The sequence below is a fragment of the Megascapheus bottae genome, chromosome 10 (assembly GCF_031878675.1).
Source record: "Megascapheus bottae isolate mThoBot1 chromosome 10, mThoBot2.hap1, whole genome shotgun sequence".
Classification (NCBI taxonomy): domain Eukaryota; kingdom Metazoa; phylum Chordata; class Mammalia; order Rodentia; family Geomyidae; genus Megascapheus; species Megascapheus bottae.
The window spans coordinates 37,872,393-37,890,846 of NC_143518.1; the positions used below are offsets into that span (position 1 = coordinate 37,872,393).

General features: G+C 51.6%; 3 protein-coding genes and 1 long non-coding RNA gene across 7 annotated transcripts; 2 read left to right on the forward strand and 2 right to left on the reverse strand.

The window, feature by feature from the left end:
• Positions 1-101: 101 nt before the first annotated feature.
• Paqr6 (progestin and adipoQ receptor family member 6) lies at positions 102-7,675 on the forward strand. Of its 3 annotated transcripts, XM_090340759.1 has the most exons (8): positions 703-778; positions 1,183-1,267; positions 1,601-1,728; positions 1,842-2,047; positions 2,147-2,273; positions 2,632-2,728; positions 2,891-3,041; positions 3,380-7,675. In XM_090340759.1, exons 1-8 carry the CDS (start codon positions 771-773, stop codon positions 3,652-3,654), a joined length of 1,077 nt encoding a protein of 358 aa, XP_090196885.1. In that variant the 5' UTR covers positions 703-770; the 3' UTR covers positions 3,655-7,675. The 3 variants fall into 3 exon arrangements, with proteins under 3 accessions (XP_090196884.1, XP_090196885.1, XP_090196883.1); XM_090340758.1 differs by lacking the exon at positions 703-778 and adding an exon at positions 102-149 and having other exon boundaries at positions 1,842-2,273; XM_090340757.1 differs by having other exon boundaries at positions 1,842-2,273.
• Positions 4,315-7,477, reverse strand: Bglap (bone gamma-carboxyglutamate protein). 2 transcript variants are annotated; one of them, XM_090340763.1, is made up of 4 exons: positions 5,210-7,477; positions 4,965-4,997; positions 4,760-4,829; positions 4,315-4,569 (listed from the first exon to the last, which is right to left on the reverse strand). In XM_090340763.1, the coding sequence occupies exons 1-4, from the start codon at positions 5,271-5,273 to the stop codon at positions 4,440-4,442; spliced, it is 297 nt and encodes a 98-aa protein (XP_090196889.1). In that variant the 5' UTR covers positions 5,274-7,477; the 3' UTR covers positions 4,315-4,439. The 2 variants fall into 2 exon arrangements, with proteins under 2 accessions (XP_090196889.1, XP_090196888.1); XM_090340762.1 differs by having other exon boundaries at positions 4,959-4,997.
• On the reverse strand, positions 7,487-16,557 carry Pmf1 (polyamine modulated factor 1). The gene is made up of 5 exons (XM_090340760.1): positions 16,386-16,557; positions 13,062-13,167; positions 10,862-10,962; positions 8,709-8,904; positions 7,487-7,627 (listed from the first exon to the last, which is right to left on the reverse strand). Exons 1-5 carry the CDS (start codon positions 16,541-16,543, stop codon positions 7,574-7,576), a joined length of 615 nt encoding a protein of 204 aa, XP_090196886.1. The 5' UTR covers positions 16,544-16,557; the 3' UTR covers positions 7,487-7,573.
• On the forward strand, positions 15,860-17,138 carry LOC150058127 (uncharacterized). The gene is made up of 2 exons (XR_016536852.1): positions 15,860-15,946; positions 16,540-17,138. It is a non-coding gene; the product is annotated as an uncharacterized LOC150058127 (long non-coding RNA).
• The last annotated feature ends 1,316 nt before the right edge of the window (positions 17,139-18,454 follow it).

Sequence of the window (18,454 nt, forward strand, 5' to 3'; positions counted from 1 at the left end):
CTCCCTGGAGGTTGGACAAAGCTAGGATTGTTCCCTGGCTCCCTTTTGTCCCCACTCCCCGCCCAGGCCTGGCCCGCCTTTCCAGCCACTCTTTTCCGGGTCAGCCTGGCTGCCAGTAGCCGGGGACTGCATCTGTTGACCCACCTGGGGTAAGAAAGCTCATTCAGGATCTGATACCTCTTTGCGGGAAACTGGAGTAAAGCAGCTGCCCCAACTCCTTATTTCCATGACAACTGCACACATCTCATTGCACTTTAGAGGTTCCCAAACCCTGCTGTTGTGTGTAGGGATCCTGAGGGGAGATGAGCTCTAGCATCCTCTAGCCTTGTCCCAAACCCCACCTCCAGCGGCTCTCAGGCTGGATCTACCTACCCATTGTGGGAGGATTGAAGGATTCTCCAGGAGGCTTGTCTGTCCTCTGGGGATGCAAGATAGAGTCCAGGCTTACCTTGTTCCTTGCAGGGTCCTGAGCACTGAGCTCAGTGGCAGAGAACCTAAGAACTCCCTAGCAGTATGAAGTCCAGAGTATGAGCTGCCTAGACACGCGGGCCACAAGCCTGACTGACAACAGGGAAGAAGGAGGCAGGGCCGGCCATGGAGTTGCTGGAAAGTTTTGGCCTAGGGAAGGTCGGGGGAGTGTCCTGTTGTCCCTCCTCTTGGGCAGTGCCGTCCCTGCTGGCCCAGCCCCTCTACTGGTGCCAAGGAATGTGTTAGGAGAAGCAGCCAGAGAAGCGGGCGGGGCAGCAGAGTGACGGCCACCCGGAGGCAACATGCACAGGTCAGGGCTGAGGGTCAGGGGACTCAGGTGGGATAGGGACTCAGTGCACCCAGAAAAGCCAGATGCCCCACCCCAATCCCGTGGCCCAGTGGCAGGCATCCTGCTTCTTCAGGAATCTTGCCGTAGGGCATGAGTTTTCTGTGCTCAGCAATGGGAACTACCAGAGTCAGGGTCCTTCCTGGGGCCAAGGCAGGAAGACCGGCTCCAGGGGCTGAGCTCCTCCTCTGTGGGGAACCAAAAGACTAGAGGCTAGGGGTGGGGTGGGTGATAAGCTGCCCTGGGAAGCAGGATCGCATCCCCTGGTCCTCTTGTGCTCAGTGACCAAGTCCAGCCTCAGCCTGGGTAGGGAAGGGTTTACGGGTGGAGGTAGGGGAATCTTTTATCCTTCCCTACTCTGTCTCCAGGTCAATGTGGAGGTGTTGCCGGGTCTGGGCTGCCATGCTTAGTCTCAAGCTGCCGCAACTCCTTCAAGTCCACCAAGTGCCCCGGGTGAGGGCTTGACCCGCCTGCTCCTATCCTCAGGGGGCTGAGGGGACAGAGGTTCTCTTAACAATTGGGCGCCCCTCCTGCAAACTCTTATTCCTCCATGGGAGACTTGCTGTGTTCCCGCAGGCACACGCCTGCCACCCCTCCCTCCAACCCGTCTCCTCCCTGTGTGCCCTCCTCAAGCCTGTCTGGTCCCTTGACTCTTCTTTTTCTTGTGTGGTTAGACAGAGACTGGGTTTTGTGTGGCGCGGGGCCAGCGTGCACCCCGTGCCACCTTCAGCCCCCCAGAGGCCCAGTGACCCCCTCTCTTTCTCCCTTCCACTGCTGCTCTCCTAGGTGTTCTGGGAAGATGGCATCATGTCTGGCTACCGTCGCCCCACCAGCTCGGCCTTGGACTGTGTCCTCAGCATCTTCCAGATGACCAACGAGACGGTCAACATCTGGACTCACTTCCTGCCCACCTGGTGAGGGGAGGCCGCAGCCTGCAGCCTCGGCCGGGCAGCGGTGGCGGGTGGGCCTCGGCCTGAGCGCACGCCCTCCTCCCCGTCCTCCTCCTCCTCCTCCTCCGCCGCCGCAGGTACTTCCTGTGGCGGCTCCTGGCGCTGGCGGGGGTCCCGGGCTTCTGCGCGGAGCCGTACCACTGGCCGCTGCTGGTCTTCCTGCTGCCCGCCTGCCTCTACCCGTTCGCGTCGTGCTGCGCGCACACCTTCAGCTCCATGTCGCCCCGCGCGCGGCACATCTGCTACTTCCTGGACTACGGCGCGCTCAGTCTCTACAGCCTGGGTGAGCCGGCCGCGGCGGGCGGCGGGCGGCGGGCGGCGGGCGGCGGGGGAGCAGAGGGAGCCGTGCCCGAGGCCTCGGCTGCCGCCCGTCTCTCCGCAGGCTGCGCCTTCCCCTACGCCGCCTACTCCACGCCGGCCTCCTGGCTGCACAGCCGCCTGCACCGGCTCTTCGTGCCCGCTGCTGCGCTCAACTCCTTCCTGTGCACCGGCCTCTCCTGCTACTCGCGGTGGGGGCTCAGAGCGCGCGCGGGGAAGGGAACGCCAGGCAGAGGGACCAGAGGGGACAGTCCCGCTGCCCTTGAGCCGTGCTAAGGACAGGCCCGCCACTATGGAGAACTTGCAGTGAACGCATGTTTAGTGCTGCCAGCATCACCTCCCCCAGAACTCTCCTTTCCATCGCCCAGCCTCCGGAGAGGCCGCCGTCCGTCTCCATTCAGAGATGTGACCATTTGTTGAGGAATAGTGGGACCCAAGGGCAGACTTAGTCGCCAAGCTTCATTCACACCCATTCGAGCCCAAGATGCCCTCCCCTCTCTTAATATCCCTGCCAGGGGTGGAGACCAGCTCGCCCTTCTCCTTGCCCAGGTTCCTGGAGCTGGAGAGTCCTGGGCTTAGTAAGGCCCTCCGCACAGCTGCCTTCGCCTACCCCTTCCTGTTTGACAACCTCCCGCTCTTCTACAGGGTAAGGGTGCCAAGGGCCTCTGCCCTGCCTCCCTGTTGAAACGCATTGTGGCTGTTCAGACGGGTCCTCAGCCTTCCCCCTCATCTCCTTTCCACCCTGAGATCCCAGACCTAGGCTTCTAGTCCCGTATTCCATACCCCCAGCTGTGCTCTCCCTTGGCAGCTCGGGCAGTGCTGGGGCAGGGGCCGCAGCTGTGGGCAGGAGACACTCAGCCCCAGCCACAGCTACCACCTCCTCTGCGCACTGCTCACCGGCTTCCTCTTTGCTTCACACCTGCCTGAGCGGCTGGCACCTGGACGCTTTGACTACATAGGTGAGACACTGAGCCTAGCCTGGCCTGGAAAAGCGAGGTGGCAACCCAAGGGCACAGAGAAGGGGCTGAGTAGTAAATGGGTACTCCACCTGAGGAAGGGTCCCCTCCATTTCCTAACATGCTTCCTCTCATGGGTCTGCTCTCACTTCGAGGGAACTCCCAACAAGCATCAGGTGCACCAAGGGCTACATTCAATTCAGCTTGGGAATCAGGGTTTCATTTTTCCCATTGTATGGTAGAGTGGCAGGCAGAGGATGGTGGGCTGCTCTGGGGCACAGGGCAAGTCAGGACAGCCTTGGGAATGGGCCTTACTCTAAACTGCTCCATGTTCCCTCCAGGTCACAGCCACCAGCTCTTTCACATCTGTGCAGTACTGGGCACCCACTTCCAGCTGGAGGCTGTGCTTGCTGATATGGGATCTCGCCGAGCCTGGCTGGCCTCACAGGAGCCTCCACTAGGCCTGGAGGGCACAGCAGCCACCCTGGGTGTGGCAGTAGCTGGAAACCTGCTCATCATTGCTGCCTTTACAGCCACCTTGCTTCAGGCCCCTAGTACCTGTCCCCTGCTGCAGGGCTGCCAACTGGATGGGGGATCCCAAGCTAAACAACAGTAACGTGTGTCTCTGACGTTGGCCTAGAGGGAGGCAGAGGCCTGGTCACAGTGCTGTAAAGACACCAGAGCTGGGAGTGAGTTGGGGACATCTCAGAGCCAAGAGAGGCTGAGGAGAGGCAAAGGAGAGAAGGCAGAGAAGTTGGAGGCCAAAGGACTGGCAGAGATGGAGAGCGACTCAGTTGGCTTCTGATGGAGTGGAGGAAGTGCTGAGGTCTGTGAGGGGAGACTGTGCTCAGGCTGGGGCTGCAGGGAGGGAGGCACTGGGTTCTTTCCTCTTGCCGTGCTTCTGGTGCTCTTGAAGCATGTTGACCCTAGGGAGGACTGACACAACTAACCCTGAATGCGTCTTAATCTGGCTGGGGGGGAGGGGCACACCCTTGCCCCTACCCTCTTCCAAGGCTACTTTCCACTCAATGTGTGCACAGCCTTTTGCTAGGGATGAGTTTGTCCTAGTCACACTGTTGTAAGGTGTCCAGGGGGAGCTGGTCTGTTGGGTCGTGGATGGAGGCTGTGAGTCCTGAGATAGGAGGAGCCCTGGTTAGACTTTAGAAGGCAGCTCCCATGTTTGCCGGAACAAAGCAGGTACAATAAATACGTAAACTGGAGATGAATCGTTTCCAATGCCAAGCCCTCCTTTCACCACTCCGCAAACTGGACAGACTCAGACCCTCTGGACTTTATTTTGAAGCAGCTGGGATGCCCATACTTGTGGGTCTGGGACTGGGAATGAGAAGGGAAAGGTCCTGGAGAGGGGTCAGGCTGCACCAACCGCTTGCAGTCCATGCCCTAGGCTGTGCCATAGAAGCGTTGATAGGCATCTTGGAAGCCAATGTGGTCAGCCAGCTCGTCGCAGTTGGGGTTCAATTCACACACCTCCCTCTTGGGCTCCAGGGGATCTGGGTAGGGAGCTGGGGCTCTGAGAAGACCCCAAAATGGCATTAGTCCCCATGCAGAGTGCTCTACTCTTTTCCCACTGTACATGGGGCTGCTAAGGAGAGCTACTCTGCCCCAAATCCCCTAGCAAGCCAAGAGAGGCCAACCTACTGCAACTCCTCCCTGACATTCTGGAAACAGAGCTCTGGGCCCAGCATTTTCTTTCCTCTTACCCCTGCCCCTGGTCCAGGTAGCGCCTGGGTCTCTTCATCAGCTCACTGCCTTCCTTCTTGGACTTGAAGGCTGTGGAGCAGAGGGGCAGGGATCAGTGGGCTCTTTCTGATGGCTATATAGAAGGTAGTAGGAGAATGGGGCTGAGGAAAGCAGGATAAGGAGAGGGCTGAGACTTGGGCCAGGCCCGGCCCCCTGTACCTGTACCTTTGCCAGATTCTGCACCACTGGGCTTCCCATCTGCAAAGAAAAAGGAACTGGTTTGCATCTGCTATTTCCTAGGGCCTTATCCTCCTGCCCCTGCTTCTCTAGAAGCTTCTCTGCCTTCCTTTTCCTACACAATGGACAGAATTTGTAGGAGGGTAGCTAGAATGCAGAAGACTGAGAAGTGAGACCATGGTGCATCTCCCTTGGAGCCCAAGGACAGTCTAGGCGAGGGTGCTGATACTCACCTGCCCAGCCAATGAGGCAGAGTGCGGCCAGGGTCAGCAGGGCGAGGAGAGAGAGGGTTCTCATGGTGTCTGTGAGCACTTGGGCAGGGTAGCTGCTCAGGATTCGGCTGACTGCCCGTTGCAGCTCCCAGCACTTTATATATCCACTGGGCTGGGCCCCGGGATGCAGGCAAGGCAGGGGACACTGCCAGGGCTAATTGGGGGTCATGTGTCTTGGCCCTATAGGCCAAACCCAAAGGATGTTGTGATTGGGGGCTATGGCTGCCAGGCAGGGCCCCAGGATTGATGGGGGATGGGTGACAAAGAGGGGGCCAGATTATGATGTCACCCCTACCCTTTCCTTGAGGACTACTCCACACTCTACAGCCCCTACTTTTTTCCTAAAGACCAGCAATTTCAGTCTAAGCACTGGCTTGGCCTTAAGGGGAGCCAAGAGGGAGGAAGGGGGTTCAGGTTCAGGTCTAAAATAGGTTCCGCAGAGCCAGGCTCTAACTGTCATAGCCTATGATTTGTACTGTTTGCCCCAGGGCAGGAGCCAAACCCCAGGAAGGGTGTACCAGGCCAGACAGGCAATGCCCTCATTCACCCAGCAATCTGTTAAAGGAAAAGGCAAGCTGTTGTGGGACCACTTTCCTGTACAGGCCGTATGCATCAGGACTGGAGAAGGGGTCAGGACACACAGGACCAAGAACTAAAGCCCAAAAATGTGGGACTGGGTGTGAAATGAGGACAACCTCTCCATCTTTGGAGCAAGCCAGGTGACAACTGCCAGTGTACAGGGCACAGGGAATATGATGCGGAAGCAAAGCCTCAGGAAGCAGGGAGACAGATGCACTTCTGGGTTACCCAGCAATCCTCAAGCTAGTACAAACTCCCCAGAGTTAACAGCCAGTGAAGAGACCTACCCCCATTCCCAACCCAAAGGTCTTGGGAATCCTGTCTTCTCCTGACAGAACATTCTGACCTAAAACGCTTATCCTACTTGAGAGCTGCCTGAGACAGAGAAGGGAAAGTCCTGGCTGCTCCTTGTTTGACCTGTGTCTGTTCACCCACCAAGACTCAGTCTGCCCAACCTGACAGATAAACAAAGCAGTGGATGGGGAGAGGTGGTCAGGAGGGCCGTGTCTGCCTAAATTTAGCTGTTCCTCAGAAAAAGAGCTCTGTTTGTGGGGAAGAGAGCAGATACAGCAGGGGTCACTGTGGGATCTTTCTGTCCTTTGAAAAAAGAAAAACTTTTTATCTGAATTGGAGCTCATCTCCTTTCCCCTCTGTTCTTAGGAAGCATCATCTACTTTCTGGTGGCCCTAGCTAGAGAAAAGTGATGTAGGGAAAACCAAAGTGCCCAGCTTTTCTGGAGGGCCCCACGATGCAGAACTAGGATTAAGGCCCACTGTGGATACTTTCCCAGAATTAATCCAAATAGCAAGAAGAAGGGTAGGGTGGGCCGGGAGTGTGGCCTATTGGTAGAGTGCTTGCCTAGTATGCATGAAGCCCTGGGTTCGATTTCTTTGTATCACATACACAGAAAAGGCTGGAAGTGGTGCTGCAGCTTAAGTGGTAGAGTGCTAGCCTTGAGCAAAAAGTGCCCAAGGATAGTGCCCAGGCCCTGAGTTCAAGCTTCAGGACCGGCACAAAAAAGAAAGAAAGAAAAAAAAAAAAAAAAGGAAGGGTAGGGTGGGTCGGACAGAGTGATACCCTTAGCAGCTTGTTCTGAGCTCAGGAAATGCAAGGGTCCTGTTTTCTGACTGCTGCCCTCTGCATATGATCAGATACAATCCTAGGCCTTAGATTCCTCCAGCCCAGAGGCTCCCAAGGCATTGAAGCTGAGGCCTTGACCTTGGCCAAGAGCTTGGGAACCCAGGAGTGATCTTGGCACAGGAAGCTTGGCGAGGAAGCATCCTCACAGATTACAGTGTAGTGGAGAAGTTTATTTACAGATGTGGGGAGAACATGGCAGGGCCCTTGGGCAGGCCAGTAATCGTGCAATCAGTGAAGATTGAAAACACATTCTCCAGGCCAGACCCAGGGAGGGTTACGTGTGTTTGGGGGGTCGGGAATCCTGGCCACACCTAAAAGAGAAAGCTTGGTACCCAACCCCATCCCTAGTGGGAGTGCTGGCTACAGGCTTCCAGGTGGGAGAAAATAGGAGGAATCTTCAGGTAGTTGAGGGTTTCGACTTCACACCGCATGGGTTCATCGTAGGTTCAGCGGCAGCTGAGAGGGCCTGCCCCAGCCTAGTCCTCCATTACCGCCTGGGGACTGGCACCATTTCAGCTATTCTCTAAGGCAGCCTGCCCAGGCCCAGAATGCTGGCCACAGGCCTTTGACCTTGACTGCTCTCTGCTTTGGGGTTCCGCTGTCTCCTCACTCGGGCTCCCTCAGTACATCCAGCAGCTCCCTCTGTTCTCTGTGTAAGGCCTAAAACCAATGAGAGAAAACAGATAAACTGGAGCATGACGAAGCTAACTTTGTTCTCCTCAGTGCTTAATTCCATCTGTTTTCCCCAGTACTACATGGCTCACATCACTGGTTCAGCAGGGTATGTCAAGACAAAGGCACAAGGGGACTCCCTGCCACTCAGCCCATTCATAAAACAACTGGAATTCCATGGTCAACTAGGATGGGCTCTTCAGCGCAGACCCTGTCCTCAACAAAAGCCCCCAAAGTGGCCCCAGATCCAGCTCAATCTGCCAACAGCAGAACTTTTTTGTATGCATGCCAGAAATGAAGTTTCAACTCAGGCCTCAACACTGCCCTTTAGCCTTTTCTACTTGAAGCTAGGCTGGCTTTGAGCTGCAGTCTTGAGTGCTCAGCTTCCGGAGTAGCCAGGATTACAGGACTGAACTACCAGAGAGAGATCAGAAAGAATTTGTGAAGCATGCCCCAGAGAGTGGCTGCACATGGCTGCAGGTTAGTCCACTGAGATGGATTTACTAGTGTTACCACTGGTGTCTGCCTGAAACTCCTCCCGGGACTGAACTTAATAAGCCATCTTGTCACCCTAGCCACAGGAGCTACCTGTCCTTACATGGGATCAAACTCTCCCCTCCTATCCAGTCACTTGAGGTCATATTCAGAAATTAAGGTTGGCCCAAAAGAATACACTTGCTGCTGGAGAATATCTGAATGGACAGAAGGCAACAGAAGTCATTCTCATGTTCAAGTTTTAAAAGTCCTGGCCATGTTTACGTGGAGCATCACTGGATGAAGAGAGCTAAGAAGCCATTACCTCTCAGTGGCTGCAGCAGAGAACATACACTGCAGCTGGACTTCAGCGAGAGCAGGCTGGCAGTGGGGGATCCAGGCAGCTGTCCGCTGAGGAAGGCTGGCAAGGAGCCTCTTATACACAATAAACAGAGGTGATACGTGACTGGTACTGTGGGCCGCCCTCCTGCTGCCTGTGGGATCCCTTATGTTGGCAGAGGAGAAGCTACACATTTAGGGATCTTTGAGGGTTTATCAGAAACCAAAGGGAGAGCATACAGGTCTCGATACTTGCCTGCCAGGCCTGCTGCCGAGCTTCCACCAGCTGCTGTAGCTCCTCTACCTGCCTGCGCCCAGCCAGGACAGTGTCGGCCAGCTCCTGGTTCTTGGCTTTCTGTTTCTGCAACTGGCGCTGCAAGGTGTCACGTTGTTGTAGGAAGTAGGGGGCCATGGCACTGCACAGGTCTTTCTCTGGTATGCCGCTGGGGCGCCTTGGGGTGGGCACAGGGACCCAGGAGACAGAAAGGGAGGAACACATGTGAGAGGACCCTGCTTCCAAACTCAATCATTTCTACCTCCAGCCTCAACTGAGAGCATTTTAACCTCCTAAAACCTGTTCCTGTGGGTGGTGCTCTCCTCCCCTGCCCAGCTGCACTGACTGGGCATGCCTCCCCGCATGCTCACACATGCCTCCTCATAGCCCTGTTCGTCTCCAATACCCTAGAGCTTGGAGTGCTTTTCCAGCCTCCCTCTGATCTTGTGACCATGTGCTCTGCTGGTGTATCACCCCCGCAGACTGTGAGCAGGAAGGGTTCAGGTGCGGCAGGATGAATCTACCAAAACAGAGTGCCCAGACCTGGGAGGCCCCAGTAAGTATCGGTAGATATGAGAACATAAGGAAGGATGGGTCCAAGGAGATGAGATTTATACAGGGAGTAGATGCCGCTGTTTTCTAAAAATTCATTTTCAGTTGTAATTTTTGTTATTGCTTATGGGCCTGAGCACTGTCCTTGGGCTTTCTTAAGGCTAGAGCTCTACCTCTTGAGCCACAGCACCACTTCTGGCTTTCTCTATGTATGTGGTACCGAGGAATAGAACCTGGGTCTTTGTGCATGCTAGGCAAGCACTCTACCACTAGGCCAAACTTCCATCCTCTAACTCAGTTCTCGACACTTTCCCTCATTGGCTGTCACTCTACCAACTGAACCATGCCTTCAACCCCAAAACTTCATTTGCTAAAGACTTGGTCAGCCAGGCGCTGGTGGTTCCACCTGTAATCCTAGCGACTCAGGAGGCTGAGATCTGGTGATCAGGGTTCCAAGCCAGCCTAGGCAGGAAAGTTCATGTGACTCTTCCCTCTAATTAATCAGCACAAAGTTGCAAGTGGAGCTACGGCAAGTGGCAGAGCACAGCCTCAAGCAAAAAGTAAGAAAAGCTCAAGGACAGTGCCTAGACCTATGTGCACCAAGAAGATATTACCAGCTCTGCCCTATGAGGGGATCCCGTGAGGGAGAGGTGGGTATAGACGGCTGGGGCCCAGTCTGCCGTTGCGTTGGCCTCTGCACTTCACTCATCCACTCTTCCCTGTGGGTCCCACTGTTCTATCCTGGGTCACTACCCGCCAGCCAAGCTTCCCACTGAAGTGTTGGCTCCAGAGTGCATCTCATTCATTGCTAAGTCTCTGGCACCTTTAACAGTACCAAGCAGGTACTAGGTGCTCCTATGTATCTGTTAACTGAACAAAAGAATCAAAACAGATAACCCGCCAGTCTAACACGTAAGCTCCAAATTCATGATTCTGTCTCCTCCTTGTGTCCTCCTCTCCCACTTCTCTCCCAGGTCTTGCAGGTCTAGAAAAGGGTTTTTCTAGAACTTCCTCCGAGTGGCCTCAAATCACCTCCTTTTCTAAACTGGACAAGGTATACTTGCTCTAGGCTCATTCTCAAGGGAACTCTGCATTTCAATTGTTTTTGGTTATTAGTCTGTTTATCTTCTCTACTTGTCCCAGTCAAACAGTCCCCTCAGCTTTCCCACCCCACCCCCCTTTTCTTTTAGTTGTTGTTTTTGGGGCTTGAACGCAGGACCTCGGCCCTGTCCCTGAGTTTTTTTGCTCAAGGCTAATGTTCTGATTTTTCTGTGATTAATTGGAGGTAAGAGTCTCATGGACTGCCTGGGCTGCTTTGAACAGTGATCCTCAGATCTTAGCTCCTAAGTAGCTAGGATTACAGGTGTGGGCCACCAGCTTCTCTCAACTGTGTTTGAGGCCTCAAGCTTACCTGCCTCAGCCTCTCAGGTAGAGGGATTGCAGGTATACGGTACCACATACCTTGCTCAAAGCGTTTTTTCAGGAACACAAGGCTAGTATCTCATCAGTGAATCAGACTTAGCTCCCAAGAAGCTGCAGCACTGTCTCCTTGCTATCCTCAGCTTCCCCACCCCTATTCTCACCAGGCTGGTCCCTTGTGGTCTTTGCCTTCTTCTACAATTTTGTCCAAGGAATTCAAGACAGCTTCTAGGTTCCCTTCCTCTTTGATTTCTGAGATTTCCTCCTGAAGAGGAAGGAGGAAAGAACTGTAAAAATACTAGACAAGATGACAGTCAAAATACGGTAAACTGCTAATAGCAACTTGGTAAGAGTCTTGCTAATTTCTTTTCTTTTGTTGGTTGTGGGGCTTGAACTTGGCCTGAGCACTGGTCTTGAGCTCTTCAGCTCAAGGCCACTGCCCTGCCCCTTGAGCCACATTGCACTTCTGATTTTCTGGTAGTTAATTGGAAATAAGAATCTCACAGACCTTAGTGCCCAGGCTGGCTTTGAACCACAGTCCTCACTAGGGTGTGTGTGTGTGTGTGTGTGTGTGTGTGTGTGTGTGTGTGTGTGTGTGTGTGTGTGTGTGTGTGTATTTTAAAGGCTCAGAGATAATTAAAAAAAAAAAAAAAGGCTCAGAGAGGGGCCAGGAGTTTGGTCTAGTGGTAGAGTGCTTGCCTAGCATGCAGGAAGACCCAGGTTTGATTCCTTGGTACCACATATATAGAAAAAGCTGGGAATAATGCAGTGGCTCAAGTGGTAGAGCTCTGGCCTTGAGAAAGCCCAAGGACAGTGCTCAGGCCCTGAGTTCAAGTCAGGACTGGCAAAATAAATAAATAAAATGTGTATGTTTATTGTTATTATTGAGGTGTTAAGGTCTGTCCTTTAGCTCTTCTGCTCAAGGCAGACACTATATCACTTGAGCCACAACTTCACTTCTAGCTTTTTTTTTTTTTCCCCACTAGTCCTGGCCGTGGTCTCAGGGCCTGAGCACTGTCCTCGGGCTTTCTCAAGGCCAGAGCTCTACCACTTGAGCCAAAGCACCGCTTCTGGTTTTCTGGAGGTTAACTAAAGACAAGAGTCTCAGACTTTTGTGCCTGGGCTGGCTCTGAACCATGATTCTGAGATTTTAGCCTCCAGAGTAGCTAGGATTACAGGTGTGAGACACAACTGCCTGGCTGAGCCTTTTTTTTGTTTGTTTTGGTCAGTCATGGGACTTGAACTCTGGGCCTGGATGCTGTCCCTGGGCTCTTCAGCTCAAGGTTACTGCCCTACCCCTTTGAGCCTCAGCACCACTTCTGGTTTTCTAGTGGTTAATTAGAGATGAGAGTGTCCTGGACTTTAGTGCCCAGGCTGGCTTTGAACTTTGATCCTCAGGTCTCATCCTCCTAAGTAGCTACGGTTACAGGCATGAGCCACCATGCCTGGCTGCCTTTTTTTTTTTTTTTTTTTGCGCCAGTCCTGGGATTGAGCTCAGGGCCTGAGCACTGTCCTTGGATTTTCTCAAGGCTAGAGCTCTACCACTTGAGCCTCAGCACCACTTCTGCCTTTTTCTAAGTATGTGGTACCAAGGAATCAAACCCGGGTCTTCGTGCATGCTAGGCAAGCACTCTTACCTCTAGGCCAAATTCCCAGCCCTGCCCTTTTTTATTTTTAATATAATTTTACTGTTATTAAGGTGTTGTACAGAGGAGGTTATAAGTACATTTCTTTTGGACAGTGTCACCTTTTCATTTGTGTTCCCCCAGTTACACCCACCTGCCCCTGCCCACAAGTTGCATAGTACCTGAGCTTTTTTGCTCAAGGCTAGTGTTCCATGATTTGTGCCATGGCTCCATTTCTGGCCTTTTTGGTAGCTTACTGGAGATAAAGTCTCACAGACTTTCTTGCCTAGGCTAGCTTCAAACCATGCTCCTCAGATCTCAGCTTAATGAGTACCTTGTATTACAGACATGAGCTACCCAGTGCGTTGCTTGTGTCCCTCTTTATATTCATAGGTTATTCAATTTATTAAATGGCTAGTCTATACTAGGCACTATCCTAAGAGTTTGAGATATAAAAATGAGTAAGGCCCTGTCTTTCCCTTACTGAGCTCTTACTTACACAGTCTAGTGGGGCAGACAGCATAAAATACATAATTATAATATAAGATGATGAGAGCAGGGGACATTCAAGAACTCATGTTACTTGGAAGGGAGGGGTGACTGATGCTGCAGCCTGCTGGGCACACAGGACAGTTCCAGCTGCTAATAAGACAGAGGGATGAATCATGACTTTTAGGGGACTGATGATTTAGGGGTAAAATCTAAGTCAATGGTACTTTTTGGGCCTCTTGCAACTCACCCGGATAGATGTCTGTAATTGAGTTATAAACTTGTCGTAGATTCTCTGTGTCATCTCAGGCTGCAACTGGTAGAAGTGTTTGTAACAGTCAGTGAATCTCTGGTAGCTGGAGGGAAGGAGAAGGCAGATGTGGGTAGGGCCAAACACAAAGCATTTGTGAAGCTACTGGGAACCTGTGCTCACACCAGTAATCCTAGCTACTCTGGAGGCTGAGATCTGAGGATCAAGGTTCAAAGCCAGGCACAAAAGGACTACAGACTCTTATCTCCAGTTAACTTGTAGAAAAGGAGAAGTGGAGCTTGGCTCAAGGGTAGAGTGGTAGCCTTGAGCTGAAGAGCTCAGGGACAGCACCTGGCCGAGTTCAAGTCCCATAACCCATAAAGAGAAAGAAAGGAAGGAAGGAAGGAAGGAAGAAAGAAAAAAAAAGTGGGTTATGATGTGCCAACTGCAGTAACATGCAACTACTCTTCTAGCTAGAGGAGAGGCTGAGGCAGGAGGCTCACTAGCCTGGGTAACACGGGATTATGTATGGAAACAACAGCTAATAGTTGTTATTATGCTTGTCTGTCTGCCTGTCTATCTACCTCTCTATCTATGCTAGTGTTTCTGAGGCAAGGCCTCAGTATGTAGGCCAGGTTGGCCTCTTACATTTTCTCCATGAAGCCTAGGCTGGCCTTAACTCCTAATACTCCTACTTCAGCCTTCTGAGTTCTGGGATTACAGAAAGTGTACCATTATACCCTGTTTACCCATGGTTCTTAGCTTGATGTGCATAAAAAACGACAGGAACATGTTCTTTTACAACATATATAAAGAATAGCCAACCACCAAGGGTTTTTTTTTGTTTTGTTTTTTTTTTTTTTGCCAGTCCTGGGTCTTGAAGTCAGGGCCTGAGCACTGACCTTGGGCTTTTTTCCTCAAGATTAGTGCTCTGCCACTTGAGCATCATTTCCAGATTTTCTTTTCTTTTTTCTTTTTTGGTGGGTCATGGGGCTTGAACTCAGCCTGGGCACCGTCCCTGAGCTCAAGGCTAACACTCTACCCCTGGAGCCAAACCCCACTTCCTGTTTTCTACAGGTTAACTGGAGATAGCCTCAGGTCCTTTTTTGCCCTGGCTGGTTTTGAACCTTGATCCTCAGATCTCAGCCTCCTGAGTAGCTAGGATTACAGGTGTAAGTCACCGTGCCTGGCTCATTTCCAGCTTTTCTATGTATGTGGCACTGAGGAATCGAACCTGGGTATCTGTGCATGCCAGGCAAGCACTCTAGCACTAGGCCAAATTCCTGGCCCACTAAGTTTTGTTTCAGCTTTTATTGGTGTTACTAGGAAAGGGAGATGGCAGCAAACACAGAAGTTCACAAGAACATGGCAATCACCACTATAGAGTGGTTTGGAGGCTCAGGGTCATGGGGCTAATGGAGGGTACCAAAAGGTTCATCTCAACTTGAGGAGCAGGGGGGGAGTCTGGGTGACCTCTCATGACCTCCATTATGAAGCAAATGTGCAAGTATCCAAAGAACAGTTGAAAGGACAGTTCTGGGCATTCTTTCAGCCTTTAGCAGAGTCCCAGATGTCTTGTTTTGCTGCTAGCTCCACCAGCCACGCAGTCTGTGGTGACAGGGAGGAATGCAAAGGGACATATGATGACTGTTCTGGTGGGGCTGGGATTGAAACCGGGTAATTGTGGCTGACTCCAGAGATCCTGTTTCTTCTTCCAGCCTACTGGAGAGGTGGAGGACCCATGCTAGCTAGAAACATCTTTCCTCAGGCCTCTGGCAGGGATAGGACCCAGAGCAGCAGGACTGAAGACTGTCCTACCACTGTGATCTATGAGCTCTCGTGGGGAGTCAGTTTGAGAATTCAGTGAAAATGAAGGGCTTAGAAACAGGCACATTTATACAGATAAACAAGATAGGAATATATACTGAACAGGATCAATGGATTTAAGCAAAGAAGTTAGTCAGCTAGACTGGGGTCCAAAGTGATTCCTTCCTGTCAGCCAAAGCAGAATTGGGAATGGTTTGAATGTTGTATAGACTGCCTGAAAAGTACATTCAGGAAGAAGTAGGAAAATACTGTTTTGGAAAACACTTATAACCATGTATTCCCCAAGCATAAAATATTATCTTCTCATGAAAGCTGCAGTATCTTATGGACTTCTGCAATGTTGCTGGACTCACTGGGGTACCCAGGGTAGAGGGAGAAGCACACAGAACACACAAACTGGAAATTCCCTTACACTGGGAATTCCCTTAGACTGGAAGTGAGACCCAGACTGCCTGACCCCAGGGACTATGGTTATGGCCTCTGCTCCTGCGCTCCTTCATTCGCCCCATGATAAAACAAGTTCTTGGCTTCGGCCTTCTGAGGGTGCACAGGTGGCCACTCAGCCGCGTGTGAAGTAAATGGACTAGACATTAGGACCTGCTGTTTTGCTTGGGTACAAATCTGACCTTTTACCAACTGAATGACTTTGTTAATAACTTTATTTCCATAAGCCTCAGTTCTTCCTCAGTCAAGTAGGAATAATAACTATATATGTATGTCACAAAGTTCCTGTAAGCTTTACATCACATTACATCAAGTAGCCATACAGCCTAGCACTTTGAAATGTTCTGTGTTAGCTACAATTATCAGTACTAGTTTCACAAGAGCCCTCACCACACCTTCAAAGGTATAAAACAATGACATCTGACTTCTCAGACTTAGTTAAGTCTCCTCCCCAGCCCCGTGGGCACTGGTGGCTCACTCCTGTAACTCTAGCTATGCGGTAGGCTGAGAGCAAAAGGACTACAGCTCAAGATCAGCCTCGGCAGGAAGGAAAGTTCATGCTATCTTATCTCAAAAATAACCATCACGTTTGGCAGGCACGCTGGGGAAAGTGGGTGAGACTTTTTTTCTAATTATTATTTTTTGTCGGTCGTGGGGCTTGAACTCTGGGCCTGGGCGCTGTCCCTGAGCTCTTCAGCTCAAGGCTAGTGCCCTACCCCGGAAGCCACAGCGCCACTTCCGGTTCTCTAGCGGTTAACTGGAGATTAGTCTCGCAGACTTTCGTTCCCTGGCTGGCTCCGAACCTTGATCCTCAGATCTCAGCCTCCAGAATGGCTAGGAGGACAGGCGTGAGCCACGGCGCCCGGCTCTTACTGTATATTTAGGGCCGGCGGCAGATGAACTGCGGACAGCCCAGCTCCAGTTAGGTGCAGGACGCCGGGGCGGCGGAGGAGACCCCGCCCCCGCCCAGGCCGAGTCTCGCGGGAATTGCACTTCAGCGGGGGACGACCCGGGTCTTCCTCGTTTCTCCCACGCATCCTCCCCCTACCTTACCTCCCGGCGGCGACCAGCTTTTGTAGAAAGGTGTCCACCATGGTATCGAGGAGCTTTACCCTTGAAATGGTAGTGCTGGGCGGGTCGGGTTCTGGAGGTGATTCCTCAGGCCTTTTTTCCACGGCCGCTGCCGGACTGACACTAGCTGTTTCAGCCATGTTGAAGTCGAACCGCCAAATCCAACAGCCCGCTGACCCGCCCACCTGGCGTCCTGATTGGCTGACCTTAAATCTCGCGCTTGCGATTGGAGCCAGCGGAATGTCTGTCACCGTGCCGGAAGAGGGCAGGGCTGTGCCTTAGGGTCTAGGGAAGATGAGCTGCACCGAGCTCGCCGTTTGGAAAAATGCGCACAAACTGAAGCTCAAGGACTCCATAAAAACTTTAATTACACGTTAAAGACTTCATACAGTGCAACAGTGAATATTCTCTGCTAATATCCACACCTATATTTAATCAAATGTTGAGTTTGATTTCCATTCCCCGGTCCCTCAGCACTCCAGTCACTGGTTTCTTGTGTTGCCCACTCTCCTGATGCACACACCAATGCTTTCAGGTGCTTTGGTCTCCAGTTTTGAGGAAACAGAAGTAGCCCATCGTCCCATCAGTTTAAAACCCGTTCCCTGTCCCAAAAAAGACAAAGTAGGGACCAGTTTTCCTTTAGTTTTTATGCATGTCATATTAACTGAAGAGAGAAGAGAGTGGGGAGGGAGAGAGGAAAAGGAAGAAGAGAGGAGAGGGAGAATAAAGACTGAAATCCTCAAAAAGAAAATGAAGGATAGGGTCTGGGAGGGAGAACTGTGTCAGGGCATAAGACGACCTCTGTCCATAATCTACCCAGCATGCCACAGTAGGAAAAGTCCCGTAAGTATCTAGAGAGTAGGTGGATAGCCGGGAAAACCAATTTTCAATGTTCTTGCTAGAGGTTGGCCCAAGTAATAAAGCACTTATCTAGCAAGTTCAAGATGCAAGTTTCAAACCCTACTATCGCCCCACGTCTCTAGCCAGGTTCTGGTTGCTCATGCCCATGGATCACACCTGCAATCCTAGCTACTCAGGAGGCTGAGATCTGGAGGATCAAGATACAAGGCCAGCACGGTCACAGAAGTTCAATAGACTCCATCTCCAAATACCTAACAGAAAGTAGGGCTAGTGGTATAGTTCAAAGGTTATGAGTACCAACCTATCAAGCACAAAGCCCTGAACTCAAACTCAAGTAGGGGAAAAAAAGTCTCATTGATAGAAACTCAAGGAGAGAGGAGCCGTGGCTTCCATTGTATTGATGGTTCTTATAGTAAAGAGATGGATGAGGGACAGGGAAAATTCAGAATGATTTGTGGACTCAACCTTCTGGGGCCACAGTTGGAGGACTCTCTTGACAAAGTGTAGGAAGAACAAGGAAAAAAATAAAGATAATTACAAGTGAGAAATTCTTAGATGTAAAGAAATATGATCTCCAGATGCTGATCTGGCCAGGATGGAAAAATATGGAGCAGCCATAAAAATACCATGGCCTCATAGCCACGTAGCTAGCTAGCACCTTTCAAATTGGCACCGTGACTTTTCCTATGAGTTTGAGATCATTTAAAAGGTTTAAAGTCTAGTAGGTGGGGTTTGACTTCCCCCTTCTCATTCCATTTGCTGCAGCACAGGCTTGGTGGAGGTTGGGGTGGGGAAGGATGAACACAGAAGGAGCACTATCTCTTAGCTCCAAAGAAGAGCATTTCAACAGGTAATCTCGGCAGTATCGGGCTGGTAATGCAGTGGTCTTGGTATTGGGTGACTTCCCAAACTGTTCTTTACTGTCTTGTGAACACAAGGTACCATGACTGAGATGACTCTTCACATCCAGGGAGAAGAAAAACATTTTGTATCTCACAGATTCACACTGCAAGACAAAAATCTGTGGCCATTGAGTCTGATTGGGATATATATGTTTGTTATGGCTGCCTGAGGCTGATAACCTCTACTGCCCTCTCCTGGTCTTGGCTCAGCTGGCTTGAGGAGAGATGGTAGGGAACATACAAATCCTTGACATTTTCCAAACCACCTACTCTCTCAACTTCACTTTT